This window comes from Struthio camelus, chromosome 22, assembly GCF_040807025.1.
Source record: "Struthio camelus isolate bStrCam1 chromosome 22, bStrCam1.hap1, whole genome shotgun sequence".
NCBI lineage: Eukaryota > Metazoa > Chordata > Aves > Struthioniformes > Struthionidae > Struthio > Struthio camelus.
Window position 1 is genome coordinate 2,088,459 of NC_090963.1, and position 25,366 is coordinate 2,113,824.

At 41.4% G+C, this 25,366-nt stretch overlaps 1 protein-coding gene across 4 annotated transcripts in view; it reads right to left on the reverse strand.

The window, feature by feature from the left end:
* The window catches only part of NCAM1 (neural cell adhesion molecule 1), a 164,017-nt gene that overhangs the window by 9,580 nt on the left and 129,071 nt on the right, over positions 1 to 25,366 (reverse strand). For all 4 annotated transcript variants that reach the window (XM_068916602.1, XM_068916598.1, XM_068916599.1 and 1 more), the window contains 2 exons: positions 15,151 to 15,275; positions 11,650 to 11,830 (listed from right to left, as the gene is read on the reverse strand). In XM_068916602.1, coding sequence (XP_068772703.1) covers positions 11,650 to 11,830; positions 15,151 to 15,275 — 306 coding nt within the window. The remainder of the gene's footprint in view (positions 1 to 11,649; positions 11,831 to 15,150; positions 15,276 to 25,366) is intronic.

Sequence of the window (25,366 nt, forward strand, 5' to 3'; positions counted from 1 at the left end):
TCCACGTTAGGCTAGCAAGACTTGACCATCCTCCTGCTGAAAGAAACTCTTCATATCCCATGAATCATTTGTAGTCTGCAACCTGCCTGTACCCTCATTTGCTCAGTGATATTCTGATACGTGTCTAAAGGGGGAACAGTCACTGAGACAAAAATCTAAAACCCCATACCAAATGTCACAACCAAATAAGACTTGAATCTTACAGATACTATTATCTGTTGCAGACATCACAGGCAGCTTTTAAATAGCAGGATGGTGTAGTCTGGCGTCTTCGACCCTCTCAGAGACAAGGTCTCGGGCTCTGTTTTTCTCCACAGCAGGGGCAAGTGGCTTTTACTGTTCATTTGACTTCTTGCTGTGTATTCTTACTTCATTATTACTTCCTCCTCTGATAGGAGACGACAGCACAAACGAACAGAAATTGGATTATGGTTCAGCATCTGGGGAACAGAAGAAGGAAGGACGAAAACTCCTTCTTCCTCCTCATATAAGGCTCAGCTATCCAGAACTAAATCAGAGAAACAAGACTGAAAAGAGGAAAGCTTCTCACATCTAATTCAGAGATCTCTGAACCGATCAGTTAACATTCTAGGAAGCTGGGAGCGTTGTGGCTTAGATACAGACAACCTAATCCAAAGAGTCTCCCGAGGAGGTGGATTGGAAAGATGAGCAGACTGTCACTCTGTTGACACTGTCCTGGCCGCAGTAGCTGCCTGCTCCACCACAACAACCTCCAACACGTTTTTGCAGCTATGGAATGGAAAAAAACTACCCTGCCTCTTCCAGTAGAGAAACAGAAGGACAGCAGATAAGAGGAGGTGTTGAAGACCTAGAAAATATATGCGGTTGCCCATAAACTTGGGGAAAGTGCTCCTGATTGCAAAATGCTGCATGCTTTCTTAGAAGCAGGGTGTGGATGAATGTATCAGTTCATCACGTCAAAGGCTTTGATGGTCACAAAAACCAACATGCACAGCATCAAATGCTGCCAGCTGGGGCTTCCCAGCTCTCTTACTGTCATGCCCTGAACACAAACTACCTTTTATTCCCTTTGGTTTGTTCAGAATGCTTCCTCCCAAGCTGCTGATCTGCAGGCACAGCATTTAGCTGTTGGATCATACAGTTCAGCATCTATTAGCTGTACCAAACCACTCAAAAGCAGCTTGTTAGTCTCAACTGTCATCTAATCTGCTTCTCGCTACTGGGCTGGGCACTCAGCAAAGGCCTGTGCAGCTGACAGAGCTGGTTACTGATGTTTACTTGGGTTGCTGAAGAGGATCAGTATGTTTGCCTTTGTCCTTGGAGGTCCCCTCCCCGCTTTTTTAAATTAAGATGTAATTCTGTTCATTTCTACTACCTTTTTTACTGCTGGATGTCACAAACCCCAAACACTTGAAATCTCTTGTATGCGTAACAAGCCCATCAAAGCACTCCTCTCCCTCAATCTTTAGTTCGATATACGTTCACTTTGGCTGCAGAGAGATTATTTCCAGGGCTCAGAGAAAGAGGGCTATTCCCCATGCCATGCATTTTATTACTTAAGAATTACTGAAGAACACCCTCAGCATTGTGGTAGATAAGCCTTGTTCCATTTTGTGACCCTGATATGTATTGAGGAATCCAGACTTCCACAGAGAAGTTTCTTTTTGTGTTTGACTCTGTCTACAAGCCACTCTGAGGTATCAGACTGATGCTTACATCACAAGTCCATTAAATGCTCAGCAGAATGTTTCTGCCAGAGAGAAACCAGTCCCTGCCAGCACCTTGCATCAAGCTACATAATTAAAATAAAATTCATCACCCTTGATGCATGCAGGGATTGAGGAGGTCATATATTTGATCCCGTCTAACGTATCCAGGATTCCTGCACAGATTATTCAATAGCTAACACACTCTTTTTCACATCAGTTCCTGGAGGAGAAATGAGACATGTGTCAAACTTCTCATCTACAGCTTCTTTCTGGGAACGAGCTCTGTGTCAGGCTAGTAATGATGCCCAAAGAAAAGCATCGTGGGGCACAGAATTATGCTTTTCTATTGTGCCTCTAAAATAGACCTCACCCCAGTCATGATAGCTAGGGAGAAACTAAAGACGTTGTTCTGGGACAGAGGTAATTTTCCCATGTGCTAGAAGACATCTTTTGGAGAATGTTCCATTTTGTGACTCCTACTCTTTGCTTTCTCTCCCTACCTACCTGCTTTTGTAAGACTTGTCATTATTAGCTCTAAGCTCCTTAGGAATTTTCTGTGGCATAAATCATGTCGATAACCTTATGCCTTGCCTACATCTTGTCTCTGGACCACTGTACGTGACCCCGCAAGAACGGCAACCCCAAGGTAGTGCAATGACAGCCTCTGCAGGTGGGGCACAACCGAAGGCTCCGATTCCTCAGCAGGCAGAGCAGCAGGGGCTGTTCTCAAGCAGTTTAGTGTTCACACGTGGCACTGGACTTGGGCAAGCTGCTTTACATGAAGAGTAAGGAATGAATAACTGACTCCTTTTCCGAATAGTAGTCGCTGTCGGCTGTGCTGCTGGAGATTAAAGGGTTCAGGCGTTCCCAGGAGAACCTGGGCCAGCCTGTTATCGTCTTACTCCTGGCAATACCAAACAGATGTGTAAATAGGACAGAAGGAGCTGGAAAAGAAAGGGCACCCCTCTCTTTGGCATCAGTATGACTAACGTGGGAAAGCTGGGGGAATACGAACGACAATATTTGCTGTTCAAGAAAGATAATGAACAATAAGATGAAATGAGCAAGGAAATATTACAATCTTGATTAAAGAATAGAAAAACCAGACTCAAGAAACTCAATCTACTTAACTTAACAAAAGAAATGTGCAGGGATGAATCAAGTCAGTCTAGCCCTATGAATACCTATAGGCAACAGAATAGTACGCATAATAAAAGGCACTTTATTTCAGAAAATATACAACAAGATTCAAAAGCTGGAAACAGAAGCTAAATGAGTTTAGAAATAATGTGTGAAATTTTAACAGTGAAGGTATTTAAGCACTGAAATAAGGTTCTGTTAATTGGAAAACGTTCAGTCAAGATGGTGGTAGATTTTATCTTAAGGGCTTTGCATTAGTTCAAACAGGAATGGATGCTGACAAGTCTTTAAATTTATCCAGAATAAACTCAACAAACATAATCACTCCTTCAAGCTTTATAAGCATATGAAATTCCAGACTAGGAGCAGAACATTACTTTTTTCTCTGTCAAATTTGCTTGAACAGAGATCTGGTTTACTTTCTAAACAGGAATGCTATGCAGATTATTTACCACTACTGCAGAAAAGGCTGCCTTATACTAATCCTAAACGGGGAGACCTAAGTAACAGAATGGCCCAAGTACGAGGCACTGCAAAAAAGGAAGAAAAACATGGTTCCTGCCCCAAGAAAGTAACAACCATTACATTTAAAATGACAATGGCAAGTTCTCTTACATTTGTGTATGCATGTCCACAGGCATTTTTATCACTCTTTCTTTAGGCTTGAGAAGTACAATATTAGTTCTCTGATAGTCCTTGCCAAACACTAGGATCTATCGGGACAGCAGACTCTCTAGCCCGCAGAAACACTTAGCAAGCATCAGGTGTCACAAAACAACTGATTTTGCTAATGGGTGCAGTGGAGGAACCGCCAGGCCTGTACTCAAAGTGATGACTTCATTATTTGACCTGCAGTCTAGATAAGTTTTGCTTTAACCTGACTTTCATCAGCTTCTTGCGAGGCACTAAAAACACTTAAGAACGTAACATGAGCAAAATCTTAAAGGTCCACACTCAGATGATCTGAAAGCTGTTGCAGGTACCCATGTTTTATGGAACTTGTCCACACCACAGATTCACTATCAGATACACCTGCAAGACTTTCCTCACATGAAAGGTTAGAAAAGACCAGAAATAACTGAGCAAAGATGGTCCTGTGATTAACACACTGGACACAGACATTCAGAGCTAGGGTCAGTTCTCGACTCTTGTCACTGATGTTCTGTGCAACCCTGAGCAGCCATGAAACAACAAAGCCTCAACCATTCTAACTTTCAGAATTCTGCTGAAACCACTGTAAACAACAGTTCACACCGGTCAAAGATCTGCTTTGCTATCTTTCTGTTCTGTCTCAGGATCCTATATTTTATGTTGAGGCTGCAATGGCATAAACCACTTCTCATGCTGCACTAGGGGGGCTCCCATGTAACTCACAGATGAGTATTACCATAAAAATGGATGGTGGAACTTTCTGACCTGGTCCAGACCCCATGCAACCTCATGAGGATCTTTCCACTGATTTTGAGTGATGAAGACGTGTCCAAAAATGTGGAATACACCCTAATGTGCATGGTAAAGAGTAATTATTTGCAAGCTAGAGACCCAAAGTAATATGCTGTTTTGCTGTTCTTAGAACTAAGAGGAACAATACGTCTATAGGTCAAATAAGGGAACACAAAATATTAAAAAACGCTTTGGGTCCTTAATTCTAAAGAAGTAAAGAATTTATTAACTATAAATGACTTGTCAATGGAACATGAGCTTCCTGCAAGAAAGACCTTTCTAAACACCTTTATCTTAAAATGTACAGTACAATGATCAGACTGCGCTTCTTGCAACTCTGTAGACATCTGCCCTGTTAGAGAGGGCAGGGACACTCAGATCTGTCTTCCCAGTGGGGTCTTGGCTAGAGAATGCTTAGGCACAGGCAGACAGAGAGATGGAAGAGAGATGGACAGAAGCAGATGAGATTCCAGGCTTTTCAAAGGTCCTACAATGTTTGGGAGAAAGGAGAGGAACACACAAAATACATACAAATTCATTTGGTGCATCAGAAGAGCAAGAAAGTAAAAAGCCAAGAGAAAACCCATTTGTGGGTTCTAACAGCTTTAATTTGCAAATGCTTGAAGTATCCTTCAAACAGGAAGTGCCAGATTTTAAAGATCTCATTCTCTCCAACACCTTGCACAATCTCTAGTGGAGAAAAGCAAGATGCAAGCAACCATTGATTCCATGTGACAATAGCTTCTGTTTCCACACAGAATTAGGCTTGAACTCCTTACAGAATTTATGCTTGCTTTACGCTCAGCTACTGACAACAGAAATGCACAGCAGTCTATTGAACACTCCTTCCAAGGCAAGAAGGCAACAGATATTTTCCAGAAACCCTACCGGCCTTCTTTTAGATCATCACCAATATTGCACGGGCTTCTGTGGTCTGCTCCTAGCTTCAGGTTCTGTAATTTTCCTATGACTGCTTCCCTTGGCAAGGATGAAAAGGGGCATGCAAGCATACAGAGAGGAAGAAGCGCCAGCAAAGAGCAAGTCATACAGAGATCCTCTCTTGAGGAGTAAACCAGACCGTAAATTTGAACGGCTGATCCATGCAGTCTGACATTTGCCACAGTTGCTCTTCCTCTATACTACCACAATGCACACACCTAGTGCCACTGGCTGCTCACTCCACTCCACCAGCTTCAAGAGTCAGGAAAGCTTCACAACTTCATTTTATCTAGTAGAAACTAGAGGGTGTTAAGTAACTGATTCTGGTACAGCAGAACGTTATCCAACAAAGCCTTGCTGCAAAACAAAGGCAGCCAAAATAACACTTGAACAGACATCTTTGAAATGAAATGTATAGGCCTGAAAACAAATTGGGTAACAGCTGCTGGAATCCCATGGGCCACGATCCTGCAAAGCTCTGCAGTTCATCACACAGAGAGCCAATGTGAGAGGGAAGGCTTTTCTAAGCCTTCCTGTGGGTATGACTTGTTCCTGTAAAACACATGCTTGCAAGGTTGTGTGTGTGCCAGAAATCTGAGTGACTGAACCTATTCTGGTTCCAGATCTAAATCTGCATCTCATCTCTGAGCACAGAAAAGAGAGGTGGTTTTTCTGTAAACTTTTTTTTTTTTTTTTTTTTTAAAGTAACTGCAAGAATGAGGCCTGGCACCTTGTTAAATCTTGACTATCAGACATCAAGGATCTGACACATACAATATAATAATCCATCTAAACTGCTGGTGAAAATATCAAGTTATACTCCTTATTTTCACAAACACATGGACAGTAGCTCTTTTCATGGAATTTTTTGAAAAAATTCCATGTTGACTGGGTTCCTGTATTCAGTTGAGCAGGGGATTCATTTCAAGTACTTTAGCCATATAAACAAATCTCATCTACATTAATTTTCTGGGCCTTGTCTAGTCACCACACCAAAGCAAGCATCTTGGAGGGTGATTCATCTTTGCTGCCTTAGGCACCTCTCTTTGAATAGCAAGAACGGCCTCTGGCGGTACTGCTCTCTCTCCATGGAAAACAGTAAAAGTAAAGTAATAGTTTCGGGAAGATATTTAATTTCAATAATTATGAATCGGATGAGATATACCTCAACCTCAACTCTTAAAGTTCTGTGAGAGAGATGTCTAAGGGAAAACCCAGAAAACAAGCCAAAACCAGGTATACAGATGAACTCACTAAACTCAACTATGGGAGAAGTTCACATGACTTTTTAGAATTATGATTATTCTTGCTGTATTTCAATAACACTAAGGCGTAAGCTGAAAAAAAGGTCCAACCTATTTTCTACGCTCTAGAAAACTGTGAACACTTCATAACCAATAGGATAATGGTGTCGATAACTGAAGTTGTGAAGATGCTATGAGTTTTGAGGGTGTGAGCCTATAAACCAAAATAATAAGCTCCGAAAGGAAAAAATCTAAAAGCTGCTTTGGGAACTCAGGGATGTTTGTTTGTGCTATGACGATTTTTGCTGAAACTATGCAGTCACTTCTGTCAAAGGATGCTGGCATAGTGAAGAATCTTCCAGTGCGACTCTTGGGCCTATATACTTTAAGCAGTACAACCAATTTTCAAAGCCTTACACATCCCTCTGAGCTTTTTGTCTAAAGAGCTATCACAAACATCACTGGTGTTTTCCATGTACCTCTGCGTTGCAATACATCTTTTACAATATGAAGGACTGAAGAGGACAGTTTGGAAGCAAGACACTTTTCTGAAAGAAATCCACATCCTTATGTATGCAACAACACCCACACAATGTTTTCATTTATCATTTAGATAGAAAAGAATATCACAAAAATTATAATGGTCTGACTGAACACAGCCAGAGACTTATGTGCAGAGCATAAAATGTATATAGACAGACAAGATTAATGGCAAGGGGTTTCTGTTTTTTGTTTTGTGCCCTAATAGAATTTTGTTAGAAAGTTTAATCCCATTCAGGAGCACTGATACGATTTGTCAGATTTTGTACAGATATTTTACAGCTGTGTCTAAAATATGTTTTCAATTTCATTCTTTGCAATTTCAGGCCCACTTACGGAGAATAAGAGAGAGAGAGGGAGACACACATCCATTTTTGCAAGGCTTAAAGGAGCAACAAAGCCAAATGGATTTCCCATAACACACACAATTCACAAAGGGCACAAGTTCCTTTTTAAATAGAGACGAGAAGGAAAAAAGTCAACTGAAATTGGTGGAACGAAATGCAATACACGAGACTTGATAACAAAGCTGCATTATATTGAGTCAATTTACACCATCGATCAACCCTATCTTGTAGTGTCACATGCACAGTTAACCATGAATATTATTAAGGTTCAGTAATAATAATCATTTAGATGGTCAGGTTACTTGATCCCACCTAGTCTTATCTGTTCAAATGGGAAGAAAAGGGATCTTTCTATGAAGGTGACAATACACTACTGCAGAACCGGATAGGAAGTTAGACAAGCACCCATTGCAAATTTGTACACTCCTGGGCTGGATTACGCCCAAGATGCACTCTGGGATCTCTGGTATCTCTGGTATCTCTGGGACCATGAGATACTTGACCACACAAGAGGGGCCAAAGAAGTTCCAAGGATTCAACCACATAAAAGCAGAAAGGAAGAAAACTCTTCCATGTAATTCCTACCAAGATGTTTTTCTTCAGGCCACTGCATCAGGAAAATCTTCTCATGGCCTTACGCTTTAATCCACACGCAAAAGCCCTCAAAGAAATTGGGGAAACCAATAGGATTCTATCTGACAAGTTTTCTTTCTTTTTTTTAGTCTGTGGGTTTAGATTTGTGGATGGGGCTTTAGAAATCTTTTCCACAACAAACAGTGAAGATCAGCACTAGATGCGCGCAGAAATCAACAAAGGCTAGCCTTTTAGAAGGCTTTAAATATTGTACCTTCCTATGATGAAAAACAAAGCAAACAAAAAAATCTCTTTACATCCATGAAAAAAGGGCAAATTCATTTTAAGTAACAAAAAAACTTTAAAGAGAAAACACTTGGCTTAAACCTTTTTCATCTCTTGTTACAAAATATTGACTCTTTCAAATAAAATGATCTGTTGTTTTTATGTTTTGTTTTGTTTTGTTTTTTTTCTTTCCTGAACTGACACGATCCTCCAAAGCAAAACTATCTGCTTTCACGCCTTGGCAGGAGCCTGGCCTTTTAAAGCAAATTTTGCTGTATTTTGTTTTGAAGTTTCTAACAGAGCAAAAGGAGAGTCATTGCAGAAAGAAGCAATGAAACAAAGGAGGACGACGTTGATGGACTTCCCAAGGTCGCTGCAGGTGCCAGACAATGGTTCCCAGGAGGGGAAAATATGGTTGTTTAAAAACAAATTTGGTGCATGTGGCAAGCGTGGATGTTTCCCGTGAGGTCCAAGGTGACATGTATGACGACAGACGGTAGGAAAGGAACAAGGGGAAGAGGGGAGAGGGGAGGGAAGATAGGACAAGGAAGAAGAAAGAAAAGAGAGAAAAAGAGAAAAAAATAGATAAAAAAAATTAGGTCATAAATATAGAAAACATAAGAATCAAAGGTTTATTTAGTTTAGTAAATTAAAATGGCTAAAGGTTAGAGAAGAGCATTAACACATTCACACTGACAAAAGGGCTGGTTCAGAAGCTCAGCAATGCCAAAAGCTGCAGAGCAAGTTCTAAGTCAGGGTTTATGGGGTTAGCAAGCAGATGAGATTAAAACGAATGACAGAATAGGAGGCTCAGTGAGAAATGTAAGAAAATGATTATCTGGTATTTGAAAGGACAACACAGCCTTTTATCTCCCCCCCCCCCCCCTCAAATTTTTTGGAGCAGACATTCCACCTAACTTCTTGTCCAAGTCCTTCCCCAAGCTTGTACCAAGGACTTGGATATTAGATCCTGGTGAGTATAACTCTGCAAAAGCAAGATGGACTCAAGAACACAAGGCTGACTTTTCCATTAAGCTTTTCAGCTGCTTGCAAACTACTCCAACACAACGGTTTTTATAACACCCTTCCAATCATTTTAAGGACCGTGTGAAAACTGTACAGACGTCATGTTAGAGACATTAGGTCTGACCTCTCCCCTATGTAGCTCATTTCAAAATCAAAACATAAAAGCTAAACTCCATGAAAACGACAAGAGGTGCTAAAGCAAACTAATACACAGAACTCCTTCCTTACTGCAACTGAGCATAGCTGTTTTCATTTCAAAATGTGATTCGCATGTCGGAAAAATCTGGCTGCTTCAGGGACCATTTTTCCTAGCGTTATTAGTTTGGGGATTGGCTCAAGAAACCAAAGGGTCTGGAAACACCTCTGAAAACCTAATATAAACCGCAGTCCTCTACAAAATGAAAAAGCTAGAGAAGCAGAGTCAACAGTCTAGCAGAGCTAGCAGTAGTCACTTCACTGCACAATGCTCTACTTCCCCCTGAAACAAGGCATGTTCTTTCTGAGAATCCAACTATATCAGTCTGCTGGGTCAGCCCTGCAGGAAACTTGCATTCTGAAACAAGGGCTGTTTTTCCAAGCGCTTCCCTGGGGCCGTTTAATACAGCTTCCAACATTTAGAAGTAGCATTTAAAGTGGCAGCCTCAAATCCTGATTCCCCCTATGTTTCACACCAAAGTAAGTAAGTGTGGAGTAATTACAGGGAGGCCAAAGTCCTCACACCAATGGCACAAAAATGGACATTTTTCATCCTTCCATTCATTTAAGAGTCCCTGCCCGTGTTATTGTTGCATTTAAAAGGCTCAGCGGAGTCTGACCTCACTGCTCCTCCCACTGCCATGGACTACGGCATGAACGTTCTATTTCAGAGGAAATGGAACTCTCACAGATCGCTAATACACCTGCGCAAAACACGCCAGCTGTCCCAGATACATCTTGGCATCCCAGTTGGTTCTTCAGTAAGAAAGGCTAAGAGAGAATACCTGCACAGGAAGTTAGTACTCGCTGCCCACACTCCCAGAGTGACCAGCACTTGTCATTACTGGGGTAATGCACAACAAGGCAAAGGAACCAGCTGTCTGCTGTTCCCAGCCTACTGCCTTGGACTGCTCAGGTCTGAAAGACTTTAAGGAGCTCTTTGCCAAAGCACCCCTACCACGTCAGTCACAGTTGTCCTTCAAATATGTGACAGTAGTAAGTATTAGAGCTGTTGAAAATGCAAATCAGAATGTAAGTTGTTTATGTGTTACTGAGTGTACATTCCATCCAGAACAAGAGCTTGTTAAAACACATATCTCAAACTCCCTTGTGCCCCATCTCCCTCCCCCTCCCCACCATACCTATTTTCACCCCTAAGCATCTAGGTCACTTCTGTATATGCTTAATAATGCTACTTGACTTAATCAAGTGGAGTTTGAACATGTACACTGCACAAGCCCTCAGCTTCATCCTTCAGAGAGGAAAGGAGGCAATGCAGAGGCAGACCCAGGGCTGACGTTTCAGTGCAAGGGAAAGGCTGAGAAAACTTTTTAGCTGTTTTGATGAAAAACGTGAGACTTGCAGTTAAGAATCTAGAGGACAGAATGAAATCAAATCACTCTCTTCAATCTGGACTGTCATCACCAATCTTGGCATGTATATGCTTAATCCTGGCTGTGCAGTGAGAACTTACTATGTTGACTGACCAACTCACCAGCTTTCAAATTTTGTTTTTCACAGCATTGTGCTTCTGCCTCACTTTTTAAGGAGGGACGAGGTCTGTCTGAAACAGCAGCTTCCAGCAAGACACTGATACAATTTGGTTATTTTTCCCTAACCGGCTGTCAAATGTTAAAATAAGGCTTGTTTTTAAATTACTTTAATTTGATCTCTATTTCATTCAATAAAAATCCTTCACTGAAAAGATCTTAAGCCCCTCCCTTTCCGACCTCTAGCAAGATCCTTAAGCCTTTATTCCTTCAAAGATTGAACTGGATGGACAAATGAACAGTAAGTAAGCACAAAGCAGGCACGGAAGGGAAACCTGCATTGTGAAAAGCATCACATCAGAGATCTGAATGTTCTTTTTTGCTTTGGTTTAAACTGGAAATTCTACTTTCTGTTTTCAGAAAGCATTTTTTGCCTGCTACTTTTCTCATTGGGCAATCCTGTTACCATGATACAAAGAGCCAACGTTCCCTATGACAGTCAGACAAGATTTGGCATGTAGCATTCTTATCAGTGTACTTGTAATGCTGTACATACTGTAACATGGACTACAGTACAGGTATGTACATGGCAAAACTAAGCTTTTGATGGGTAACCAATTATGATAATGGCTTTAAGCAAGCAAGTTGTCAGGGTTTACTCAGGCACATTAAGGGATGCAGCACTGTTGCATTAATTGGAAGCAGAAAACAATGGTAAAGCTAATGACCACTGTACCTGGGATGACAGTAGGCTGAGCCGAAGTTCGGAAAGCATAGTGAGCTGGTTTGGACTTCCCTTGCTGGTTTTCAGCTATCACATAAACCTCATACTCCGCATTCCAATCCAGGGACTTGAGCATGACATGGTCGCTGCCAGAGGGAAGTCTGATCTCTGGTTTCCATTCTGGAGAATGCTTCTGCAGAACAGGGAGAGGGCAGGCAGGGATAAGAAACATACAGCACAATATTAGTACTCAGCTTTGAGATTAGGGTGACAGTGAACTAACGAATGGAAAAGTGGGGGGCTTCTACACATGTGCATGCTTCTCTGCTAATTCAGTGGTGGTAAAGTCATTTGCTGATAGCTCTAAGTAGAGAGGACAACAGATTACTCAAGTAGCTTCTTTCCTGCCCACAGTTCTGCTTCCTGCAGGCTCATGCAGCTTGAAGAAAACATGTCTGTTCTTCCTGTCATCTTTGCCACATCATCAGACTGCTTTCAGAGGGAAAAAGCTGCAATTTCCATATGTCTCTGCTCTGCCAAGCACTTCAAGAGTGTTTTTTCATGCCCTGGTATGTGTCAAATTTAAACCATTTCAAGGACAGAGGTTTACCCTGTGAGAGCGATCTGGCCTAGCTTACCACAACTGTACTGGCCTGCTCTGTTTATGAGAGATTTCAAAAAGTGCCTACTATTCATAACTTTGGTAAGTCCTTCTTAAATTTCAGGGAATCCAGACATCCAAATCACTCAGATGAATTTGAAAAAATCTACTGTCAAAGTATCTTGAGAGAAAGTCTAAGGCAGCTTCTTTTTTCTGCACAAAGGCTTCTCTTCCTTAGCTCTTGCAGGAGGAAAGGCAATCTGAAATGCTCTAGGCATGCAGCTCATCTTCCTACTAACAAGCTGGTAACAGCAGGGTTACATCAGGGTGCTACCACATCCCTGACAATATCTGGACAGAACTAAGACAAGGTTTGGTACCACGGTTCCTCAAGAGCCAGTTAGAAACAGGTTTCAGAAGTATGCGCTCCCAAGGAACCTCACTGCATGCCTGTGGGCTGTGTATATGCAGGAGAAGTACTACAAAAGAAGATACTGCCTCTTCCCAGTGCTTATCTTATTCACTACTTCAGGAAAACACGTTCCCATGAAAAATCTCTGCATTAAGCCAGCTATTCACTGCAGTATTTCAGCCTGTTCCTTGAATAAAGGAAGCTACTTTATGCACAGCTCCGTCTAGTTGGGCAGCTATGACAATCCACCCACACATGGGCCAGCAAGACAGGGCCTTGTGATGCCTCTGACAGGAATTATATGCAAAGAAATCAAGGAGAGACAGGCAATTTCAGAACAGGACTGTGGTGCCAGCACATGATAATAAATGAGGTCAAGAGAAAAAAGGCAAAGGAAGTTTCTTAACACCTTTGCAGGATAGATGCGACCTCTATAGTCATCTTACCTGATCTAGCTTTCTGTCTAACTCATGCTGCAGACTTATACCCAGGAAATCCTCCATCAATCCTATACATTTTGTCTGTACAATGTGACATCTCCTGCAAGGACAACCACCCACCCTTCTGGGAGGATTCCGGCTCACAAAGAACTTGTAGCATTCCTACTTCTGGAGCCCTGACACTGAAGAACAACAAATATAATTGGGCAAAACGTTACACCAGAGAAATACCCTTCTTAACAAACGTATATCTCTTCATTGGAAAAGAGAAACAGTTAATCCCACTACATTTATTATTCTTCCTGCAAAATCTTCTCCTATGTATTGTCTTTGTGAACTTCTCACAAAAAGGGGAGAGGAAAAACTCAATTAAGAACAATGCTTGCTACGTGTAAGATCTGACAGAGGAGAGCTAAGATGTTTTTTGCACTTTTGCAGTTATACTGCAATTACCGTAGCTACACCTAAGCATCAGAAAAATGAAACCTCCTACTGGGTTGCAAAAGTATCTTTTTTCTAGCCAGTCACATGGAGCTCTGAGTACAGGAGCATGAAGCTGATTTACAGTGCTGATCCCACACAGTTCAATGAGAACACAGAAGGAAAAGACAGTGAGCCGGAGGATGTCTCCACTATAGAACGTTATTAGCTATCAGAAACCAGGAATTTGACACTCCATGTCAGTGAACCTTTTGAAGGTCCTGTGGTCCAAACTCACCCAGTCTCCCAAGCTTCTAGATGGGAGAAGAGCGCACTAACAAGCTTTTCCATCTCCACTAGCATTTATGGTTCTGTCATACTCAATTGCCTTTTAGAAATTCTAGAGACCTTCCCCTTCCCAAGAAGCTCTGAGTGAATAACCTGAAAAGCACAAAATGGTGGTAAGGAATACTCTTGAGATTTCTAGACAGCAGTGTAAATTTTGCTCTGTGACTTCAAGGATTATTTGCAATATATAAGGAAATGATTACCTAATAGCCAATATAGAACAAAATTAGGAGCACATCTATCAGACCCAGTTACACAAGTGCCCTGCTTCCTTCATAGCTGTGACGCTTCTATATGTTTCACTGCAAAGACTCTGGTGCAGCTGAGCTGCCCCCAGATGCATTAATTCTGAGAAAAAGTGTACAGACAATAGAATAAAGCTTCAGTAATTTCTTGTAATTCTTCCTGCTGCTCTAGGGATCTTTGGATTTTCAATGAAACTCCACCAAGGCTGTATTCCTCAAGGATGTGCTAAGCAACCTCTCCCATTGGGTGTTCATTTCCTGTGATAGGAACAAAATCAAATACAACCTAACACAAAACAAGGTGTGTTTAGCTTACAGCAATACTAGCTGCTCATCACATAGAAGTTCTTTCCCTAGACCAGGGCTGGATGTTTTCTTCAATCAGAGAATCATGTGCTTTGCAGTCCCTGGCAATTCACATAGGCAGTGAGATCTAGTTTAGTTAGGCCTAAAGAAGAACTTCTTCAGATAGCATCTTCCATATGGCCATAGATAAGGATGCTCTCGCGTAATCTGGGTCTCCACTAAACAGATTGAATCTCTTATTCAACAAGCTGCAGAACAATTTAAGTACTGAAACATTCATTACACAATAAAATAGGGCAGTTTGAATGACCCATAAAGAGTTGCAGTTAGATACATGTCTGAAGACAAGCAACACTCCGCACTATGAGCCTTTGGTCCAGAGCTATTTAAATTGTTGCTGGCAATCCTGTTTCAAAAATATATGAAGCGCAATTATACTAGGCGCATGTAATTGCCATAGGCCCTAGGTTCTGCAGGAGGTGCTTAGCATGGAGGAATAACGTTCCATAATCAAAGTCAAGGAAAAGAAAACGAGACAAAAGATTATGGATGTCGCTCCTTTGCACGGTATGTCTCTTATCCTATCCTTGACCGCTCCATCTGTTTGGCATGTTTTCCTGTACTGACCTAACTGTATGTTCTTAGCTTTAGGGTTGTCTGCTGTGGTAGTTGCCTGTATAATGAAGCCTGAGTACTAAACAGGTTAAACACAAATCAGGCTTGAGTGTCAGACATACTTACAGCTTTGTATTTGATCAGATAATGTCTAATTGGGGAGCCACCATCATCCTGCTTGATAACATTCACTTTAATGGAGTTTCCATCTTCTCCCATCTGACCTTCCAGTTTGGGTGCGCTGGGTTCTCCTGAAATAATGGTGGATTCATGTTTAATTGTTCAAAAGTTTCATTAGGAAAGAAGTACTAATCAAAACCCGTAAAAACGCTTCATTAGACTCTCAGCAACCAGTGTATCAGCTCCACTCTGACTCAGGCACAGAGTACATCGCGCATGTCTAGAGACACAAATATTTGTGAGACACAAGTGTTTTTTTACCATTTGGCAGCTTTTTTCCACCAATACGAGTTACTATTTTTGCGTGTGCCTAAATGGAATCAGCGACTAAGCAGAAAGGAGCCCAAGGATGCCTTGGAGCAACAAACCGTTCCTCATTGTTTCTGTTCTAAAATGCTGATGTGAAATATCAGGAAAATTTCAAGTCAGGGTACGTGGCAAACAGGCAGTCTGCTTCGACGAAACGTTGATGAAAGGAGCGCCACTGAAAAGGAACACGATATTTGTCACACAGATCCGTATTTACACTTTGAGTGCTGTTTAGGTTTTTACAGTCCTTTGACCAGAGAGTCACTGTTGTGGACACTTAAATGGGTGTGAAAAAGAGTACTGAATCACAGCTGTGCATGTTTTCACTCAGTTTGCACTGGTTTAACTAACTGCAATGAACACAGGCTGCCGAGAATTAGATCCCTTTATGCTTCTGTCATAATCGTTTTTAAAAGAAACGAATCATCATTTCCCATGTTGCGTTCTTGACATCAGCAAAAACCAGACATTTCACTCTCCCCTCCAGGGGCTTACTTAATTACAAACATACCTTGTCCCACTTGGGTCTCTAGGAACTGCCATTTTTTTAGCCAGTTCCCCCACTAACCTCCACACATCAACTGAAGAAGATGGTTCCCCATTCCCCAGCCGGAGCACTTCCTTCCTGCACTTTTACTATACTTCCTTTGACAAAAGTCAAATCTACGCTTTGTCTGACTATGTATTTACAAAGCTTACTTTTAGAAATATTGCAGCAGATTACTGAAGAAACATGCTTTCTACTTCCTCTTCCATATTACCCCAGGGATTAGTTGTTCCCAAAGTGCTTTGATAGCCTGTGAACTCACTGTGGAAGAGGAATTATCACCTGTTTGTTTGTTTTTGAGAAAAAAGAAACCAATCAACCCCCTCCCCAACAATACATATATATTTTAAATTAGCAAAAGAACTTAAATGGTAAAGGAGCGCTTCTCTCTCTTTTCAAAAATGAGACCGGCCACAAAAGACCTCAGATTCTGCTAACCTTCGATCAAAGCTGGAGTGCTTGCTTTGCTCCATTCTATAGAAAGGCAAGACGACATAGGTTCCTCAATGCCAATACTCCTCTCAGATTGGACTTAGAATTAATTTCTACAGCTCTCCAATGTTCCAAGAGCCTAGATGCTTACTAAAAATTAGCAAGACTATAACATTTATCATAAATCTTGCTGAAATTTGCTAGAGTTTTTTTATAGTACTTTTGATTTATTTAATATCGTTTCTATGATATAGCCTAAGCCATGGATTCTGGGCTTTAAAATTGCTTAAGATTTTTTGACCGTTTTAGCTGTTATTTTGGCTGCCTTCTCTGATTCAGAAACATGACTTTCTTTGTTAAGCACATACATACCCCAAACCAACAAAAATGCATGGAGAAGCCAGCACTACACTTTGTCAATACAGACATCTGTACCAAGCACTATCACAACAAACTACTAACACCACACTGAAGATACTTCCTATAGGAATACATCTGTCTAATCTAACTAATACATTTTGGGAAAGAAAGCAGACAGTGGTACTACATTATTAACTGCTATCAGTCCAAATTAACAAACGTTAGACAAATCTGTCACCATCTGTCCCAAAACTGGTAGGCAGAGATATTTTTCACTGTCCTGACAGCCTGTTTTATGTAGATTTATACCCTTATGTCAGCTCAAACTCAGCACAGTAACCTCAGAGTAGCCTTCCCAACGAGGAGTGTTGACCACAGTAATGATCGTGCTGCCTTCTTCTTGCAGCTGTCAAGGGAAGGAAAAGGGGGGCATTATCCTGCCCCCTCTGGGGACTCACTACTGTCTGGCACCCAACAGAAGTCAAAAGCCACAACATATAAACTCTAATGGTAATAGGAAGATGTTCATGAGCAGGGCTTACGAAGAGTACCTACAGAGAGAGGATGAGGCAAATCGGCAACGGGCAAACAGTCAGAAAGAACAAACTCTCTGACAGTACAGACTTGTGATCACTAGTGGTTTTACACTAGGTGGTCTCTAAAATCAGCCATCTCACTCGCAAGGATTTCTCTCAAAACACATGGGCAGAAAACTACACGTTTAACTCCTACTCCTTTGTTTTACTCCACTCTGCTTTCTCAATCCACATTACTAAGACAGGATAAGCAACGACTTTCCTCTCATACTCAATACTCTGTCTCCAGCGTAGTGTTCTTACTGGGAAAGTCTGTGTCTGAAGAGCAGTGGTCAAAGCGGGACTTGAAAATATCAGCACAAAGTACACTTAAAATAATAAATAAATTTTAAAAAGCAGCCCAATAAGGCCGTAATTCATTTCATTTTCCCTCTGTGGTAAATACCAGCATTTCTTTCTAAAGCAGTCGTGTTTCATTAGCATTTTCTTTCTAAAGATTCATCACTAAAGAACTAAGCTAGGACTCTCCCATTTCAGACTGCAAAGTTGAGATTCAGAAAAAAACCAACCAACAACGTCATTTACACTTGCAAACTGAGCATTCTACTTGAGAGCCACTCAGTAGATATTTAATACCCAGTTTTAGAAACACTACTAGGAGCCTATTGACATCTTCAGGTATCTAAGCTGCTCTAACATCCTGTGCTGTAGGACTATCTTCCAGAAGCAAAGCTGCTTTTCAGGAAAAAAAAAAATGACTTCAACTATCACGAAGAGCCACCATCTCTCAGAGAGCATGTGAACAAGGCCCAGGACACAGCCAAGGCATAGACCAGTGTTTTGAAGCTACCTTAAGAGTCCTGGCAGTGATCTTCTGCTTTGCCTGTTAAAAAGTTGTTTAGTCTTCCCGTAATTTATACCCTCAACGTAAGACTGGAGCGTGTTCTTAGGATAAATAATTCGGGAAGGTGAGGCACCCATTTTAGGATACTGTGGGAGTAACAAATATACTTTACAGTACATCTGTCACAGAAAAAGTGATTGAAACAAGCATTTGATTTTAGTATAGTGTCACAATATCAGACTCATCTTTAAAATGTCCCTTCTATTCTCTTTACTTAAATATTCTTGCACTGAAGATTTCAATCCGTTAACTATTCTGAATCTATTATTCACTTCAGTGCTTTGAAGGACGCTACTTCCTACCCTCTCATCCCAGGTCCTCTGGTTGGCTGCTTTACTCTACCCTTCTGCACTTTTGTGTTACCTTGCCTGTAATCCACCTGCCTATTATAGCAAGAATCCGGGAAAGTTAACCGGGTAACTGTTGAAATTGTAACAGTATGACTTTGCACGCTGTGTTTTCACCCTGGCTACTCAAAAGGATTTATGTCCCCTTCGCCACTTGCTCCTATTGATGTACTTTTGACTGTGAGTGCTGTGCAGTATTTCAGCTCCTGCTGGCTGTCGGCAGAGCAATGAAAATCGACTGAGAGCGTGACTCTTCCTTCAATCATTGGTTACTGCAAATTTCACAAGTTTGCACTGTTCTGAAACTGGAAGAAAACTCCTCCCTAGCAACTCCAAGCAATTTAGAGGGAATCGGGGCCGCTGCTTGTATGAAAGCACTTTTTAAAGGGATTATGGTAAAAACTGGAAAATAAATAGGCAGATCTAAATGAAAATCCTGCTACGTAAAATGACACAGCAGAAACTCTGAAATGTCTTGACTCACAGCCAATAAAATCAGGAGGGGGTATTTCCAATGAACGGGCACTGGATCACGTATATTCTCATTCATTACTAGTCAGCACAGCGCGTAACACGCGCTCCAAATGCTACTTCCCCTTTCCTTTCCTCAATAAAAATTTAACACAAGCAATACAGTGTGATCTAGTACAGCAAAAGCCGCCAAACTTTTAGGAAAATGTACTGCTGGCCTTTTGCTACTTACTCACTGCAATTTATTATTATAAACAATGAAAATCAGGCTGAAAAACAAATTAATAAAGTACATTTTGTGATGACATTAACTTGCCTCTGTTTAGTTATGAACTCTTGAAGTTTTCTATGGGGCCTTACGCTAACTGGTGTGAATGAACAAAGCCACCTTGAAATTACGGGTAGGGAAGATTTAGTCTGCAAGGCTGTGGCACTTGTTAGGGGAACTCCCTACAGTTCCATGATCCATTTTTTGTTCAGTGGGACTATTCTTAAATATACAGCATGTTCCTGTGTCTCTGAAGGCTATTCTGCTCAATTTCTTTATGGATAATTTTAGCAAAACCAACACTGCAATTATTTGCAAATCAAAGCTTACAAATCAGCTGCAGTCAGCAGGCACTTTCAGCAAACTCCTGAGACTAATTACACTCTGTTGGCTGGTCTCATTTCGGGGACCTAATTTTTACAGGTTATTTTATGTAACATCTAAAGTGGTTGAATGTTAACAGCAAAAAATCCCAACAGCTCTGTTCAACCATAGTTATAAAGATATTAAGCGTTTTAGGAGTATTTAGGAGAACTTAAGAACGCGTTTTAGAGCTGACCGAAGGAAATTCAAATACACACCATATAACAGACCATGCCCATGCTGTGTTTTGTGTGTGCCCTGAATCCAAGCACATTTCCCAAATCTTTGCAGCTCCAAAGTGTTGTACAAGGCTGCTGATGTTGCGTGCACACTTCATCATGCTAGTTCAAAGCGATCTATGGTTCTGCTAAAGCACCTCTGTCTTCACTCACAGTGCTACTTCTGATTTGGACGATGGCCTTTCTTCAACATAGGCTGACAGATAACCCAAACTGCAGCAAAATGCAATTAAATTTGATGACCCGATTCTGAACATATGCAAATAAGAACAAGACTCGGACACTTAAGTGATAATATTTGTGACTTAAAAGCTTGGTCCACTGCCTAGAATAAAGCCTTTTAATACTTCCTTCTGTTGTGCTGTTCTAAAAGTGAAAGAAAATAATAAGCCTGTAGTTGTATTAAGATGAACTATGTACTCTAGCTGCTAACTTCAGCTGCGGATATCTACAGGAGCTCCTTTCAATAAAAGAAATGACCTCAGTTCTAAATCTCTTCTGTCTGGATTTGGATTCAGCTGCTAATGGAAAGCACGTGGCAGTTCTCATATGTCAGAAAGTGTTCATCTTTCCATACGTTTCAATATTGATCTTTGGAAGCAGTTTCAAGCCCAAGCTCTTCTGTGTCTCCCCACTCCACGCCTCCCCCCTCCCCCCACAAAAAAAGGAAATTAAGCAGGTTTTTTGTGAAACATCAATGAGAAAGATGTAAAGCCTAGACCGAAACAGTAATTTAAGACTAGTTTGATTTCTTTGTAGGCTAACACGTGCTCTGGCTAACATACCAGGCACTCCCAAGAAGGTGACTACAATCACATGGATACACAAAGTTCTTTGATATGAGATAATTATGTTTGTGTTTCACAACGTAGTAACTTTTCTTAAAGATACAGAGACTGAATGCTCCTTTCTTCCATTCTAAATTTTCCTTTCCAATCCCTTGCATCTGCCTACAGCCCCACCACAAGATTCCCAAGAGAGCAGGAGCGGACACTCAAGAGCTTTCTTCTACTCTGCAACAGCTTCCTCAGTGACCAGAGCCATGACAAAAACATAATGCTTTCAGGGTGACCGTCGCGCTGCTCTTGCATGGAACACTGATGCACTTTTTAGTAGATAGGACCAGGCTTTTATTATTTGTATTACAGGAGGTACTTTGCACTCCCTTGGAGTTGTCCTGATTCACAGGACACGGATTCACAGAACACAGGGCCAACTGCATTCATGTCACAGGAAAGGACAGAGAATTTCACAATTAACCAATGACCACATTTGATGAAGGGGTGGGCTTTTATCTTTACTGCCAGCTTACCATATTTGAAAATCTTTTTCCTGTCTCGGTTGCTCCTGGAATTTTGAATGCTTAGAGGGTGAATGCCATCACAGATAAAAAATTAAATGCAAACAAATGAGTTTTGAATGAGCAGAGTCACTTTGCCCAGACAGCCTGAAAATACCAGATCAACCAAGCAATTATCTTTTTTCCTTTCTTTACCCCATCCTAAAAGAAAATATCACCGTGAAGGTTATTGATTGAAATCACTGTGTTGCTTCAAGCTGAAGAAGCTGTTATTGAAATAATTACATCAAGACTACTAGCCAATAATTAAACAAAAGCAGAAGTGAACGTCCTGTTCGGCCTTTTTCGCAGAAGAAGAGAGCTCCCAGTAGTAACTGGGAGCATTAATGGCTACTTATTTTGCTGGACACTGAGCCACTCTACACTCCTGAAATATTCATGAGCCACAATGCTTAATTCTGTCCTCATGCTGCTGTAGATTTGGCAGACTTGCTGTGCTAATAACTTAACATCTCCTTGGTATTCTTTCCCATCCTCATCTCAACAGAGAGATAATTATTAATAGATAAATAGAACTTAAAACGTTAAGGAAATGCTGTAATTACAGAGTTTGACCTCTTATCTAACCAGGCCAGAACAATTTTTCCAGTGAGCCAGTACCAAGACTAATATGTGAATAAACATCCTTTGGAAGGATAGTCACTCTTGCTAAGGGTTTCACATATTAGAGAAACTACTGTCCCTTGTACACAGCTATTCCAATGATTAATTCCCCTCTTTTCCACTTAGAATTTGTCTAGTTTCTAGCTCCTGATTCTTTCTTTTCCCGACAGTCTAAGCGCACTTCTGCTCCTAGAAATAGTCCCACATTTAGAGAACACAGACCACCTACTGGCTGAAACCCAGCAGGTCTGGCAGTGCAGGCACTGGTAAAGAATATTTTACAGTTTTCTCTCCATAAATACATAGCATTTATCTTAAACAGGCAGATGTAATCCAGATATACAACTGTAAAATAAAAATGGGTTAGTGTGTAGTTTCGATCAAAAGAGGAAGAAATTTAGTGGGAGAAGTTTAGTCCAGGAGAACCAGCGTTCTTATCGTGAGTCAAAGTGTCAGTAGCTGAAGAGAAAAGGTTGTCAGGTTAGAGAAGGGACTCATGCTCACAGAACATGCATCCTCCCTAAAGAGAGGGAGCTGAAAAGGCAAAAGCGCATTACAAAAGCGTGTTACATGCCTGGAGGGTCTCCCGTTTACACTGAGTCACTAGACATATTGCAGAAATCTGCATGTTCCAGCCATACAATTTGGGACTCTTAAAGAATCCCCTTTGTGATGATGCTAGTCAAGTTACAGAGAGCAAAGAACTCCAAGCACATCAGACTTCTTCTGGAAAATCATTTTACAAACACCAACCTGCTTAGAATTCACTCTGCTGCAGGAGGAGGGATGCAGGATCTTATGCTTTCACCATATGGCATGAAGATGTAGAGTAATTATGTCTGAGCCAGATCACACCTCGCATGGTCCTCTGACTATGCACTGTCTCATAAAGAAACAGTGGCCCTTATTCAGCCCAGCAGTAGGAGCATCTAGTAATGGCAAGCGGAGCCTACTGGAAGGTGGGAAAAATCAAGCAACTTAAACATTCACCTCTACGCTTTACTTTCTTTGAGAAATGGGAAGGATTTCTCTTAGAAACATAAAGTTTACAGATTTCAGCTACTTAACAGACTTCGCTAGAGCTAGACCGTTTTCACTGGATTTAAATTTCAACCCATGGGACGGACTTGCTTCAGCAAAGAAAACTGAAGTAAACCAAATAGGTGCTTTAACTCTGATAAGAGCTAATAGATGTGCATGGTACAATGCCTGTTTTTCCCAACTTAAACTGTTTCTGACCAATCTTTCTCTTTGGAGCTCAATTCAAGAAAGCTCATGAAGGCCTGTATTTTGAAAGGCACCTGATTTACTCTATGAAGGTTCTTCCAAAAAGAGTCATCCTGCCATTGCCCAGAACTGATCAGTTGCGACTATGCTAGCATTAAATCGCACTGGCGCCTTTTGGGAAAACAGTTCTGCTTCAGCTCTCACATATTCTATGGCTATAGGGGCTTTTTTTTTTTTTTTTCCTTTCATTACCTCTCCTCTATCTCTTTATGATCAAGAGCAGCATGAGAAAAACAGACTCAAACTCTTCACTGCTCATCTGTCCAGATCTCCCACCACCCTCCTCCTGCTGGCTTGTCATGAAAGAATAATGACATCAGGGAAGACTCCTGCAACACTGGTTTGCCTGCTACCAGATTTTAGGACAGAAACTTCTTGCTGTCCGGTATGAGACACAAGACAGTGGGACTAGGTGGCTTCAGCATTGTAGTTCTTATATTTCCAGGAAGTAGCACAATCATTTTGCTGCTTTCCACGAGGGCTACTTGACTGCTATGTTGTAAGAGCTGTCAGTTTTCACTATATATTGGATTATAGGTCGGATCTCAGGAGCCATCCATAAGCCTTACTGCACGGTCTCTTCCAGCAACCAAGTTTGTAACTTTCTGAAGGACAGAAGCCAATGCTTTACCCTGCTGAGAATTCAGTGACAGTGCATGCACCTCAAGTGAAGCGTCATTTATGACGACACTGCCCTGTCAGGGTATATTATTGATGATCCTATGCTGTTCTCAGCGATCCGTTCTTTGTGCTTCAAATGTAACCCATAATGAAGGCGATCAACTGTATTTGAGATAACGAACCATTCCGAGGCTCCTGAAGCCTCCATCGCTACCTCTTAGATCCTATACATAATGTGAGAGTAGCTGAGGACAACAGTCTGAGCCATTTTGTTTCCAAATTGTTTTTTAATCCACTCTTGCTAGGCCATTAGCACTAGCAATCTCCTGCCACAAGCAAGCAGTAAATGCTTCCTGGTATCCTTTTCATAGTTGTTTAATTCTGATTTAACAAAGTGCTTTCTTGATTTAATATTAGACTGATTCGGTTGAGATTTTACAAGAAGCTGGTGAGTTTTCAGAGAGTGTCACGTGCACCAGACCTGGATACAGCTGTGGTGGACACTCGGGGTGAGGAGGGAAGAAAATATGGGAGAGCAACACCAACTCTTCCCTAGTCACAGGGCACTGAATGCATGCTGAGCCCCAGCAGTGACAGCAATGCAGATGACTGAGAGCTTTTATCACATCTCTTTATCCCTCCCAGCAAACATGTTCCAGCTGCCTGCTCTTTGGAAAAGCGACTCCACTGCTGAAAAAGATCCTGCACTCTTGCTGTGCTTCGAAATACAATTGCAATCAGTCAACACGTGAATAACGGAGCAGCTGATTTCTGCAGTCTTTGACCACCGCGTAAACAGGTCTAGATTGCGACCTAGCGTCACAATTTGAAACAAACATTAGCCGCATCTATGCAAAGTCTCCACGTCTGGTAAATACACAAGGGTGAAAAAGAACAGGAAGAGAGACTCCAGAACGCACACGAGAGAAGCAAACGTCAACAACCAAAAATAAGGAACAAAAACAAAAGGACATGCAAAACGAGACAGCCAAGTCTTCAGTCTTCCTGGATGTCACCCAATCAGCTTTCAGAGAGGGAGAGACCCAGGGAAGAGGGGCTGCTTCCAGGCATGCAGTCATGTGGGAAGGTTACTGGTGTTAGTTTCGTTTTTCTTGGCAAAACCCAGCCCAAATCCTTTCCTGGCGGTGATACCAGACAATCAGGTGATTTCAGAAATAACAGATTGAAAAAAAGCTTTCTGGGTTTCAAAATGATTTGTTTACTTGCGAAACAAAAAAAAAGCAGGGGCTTTCCCCTCTCTTTAGAGTATGCACAGAATATTAAGTGAAAAAAGCAGTGTTACGGAAATTTTTTCCACTACCACAAGCTTTACTGGAGAGTAATCTCATCTCCATAGGTTGCAAGGGTCAGTCTTTTGCTTCTTGATTGCAAGGAGTTTACCAGCTACCGTGCCTGTTACCGTTAAAATGATTTCAGATCTGGTTTAATTCCCTTGCTTGGCTCTAATAGATATTGTGTAGGAGGAATGAGGTGCTCTGGCAAGAGATGCGCAAC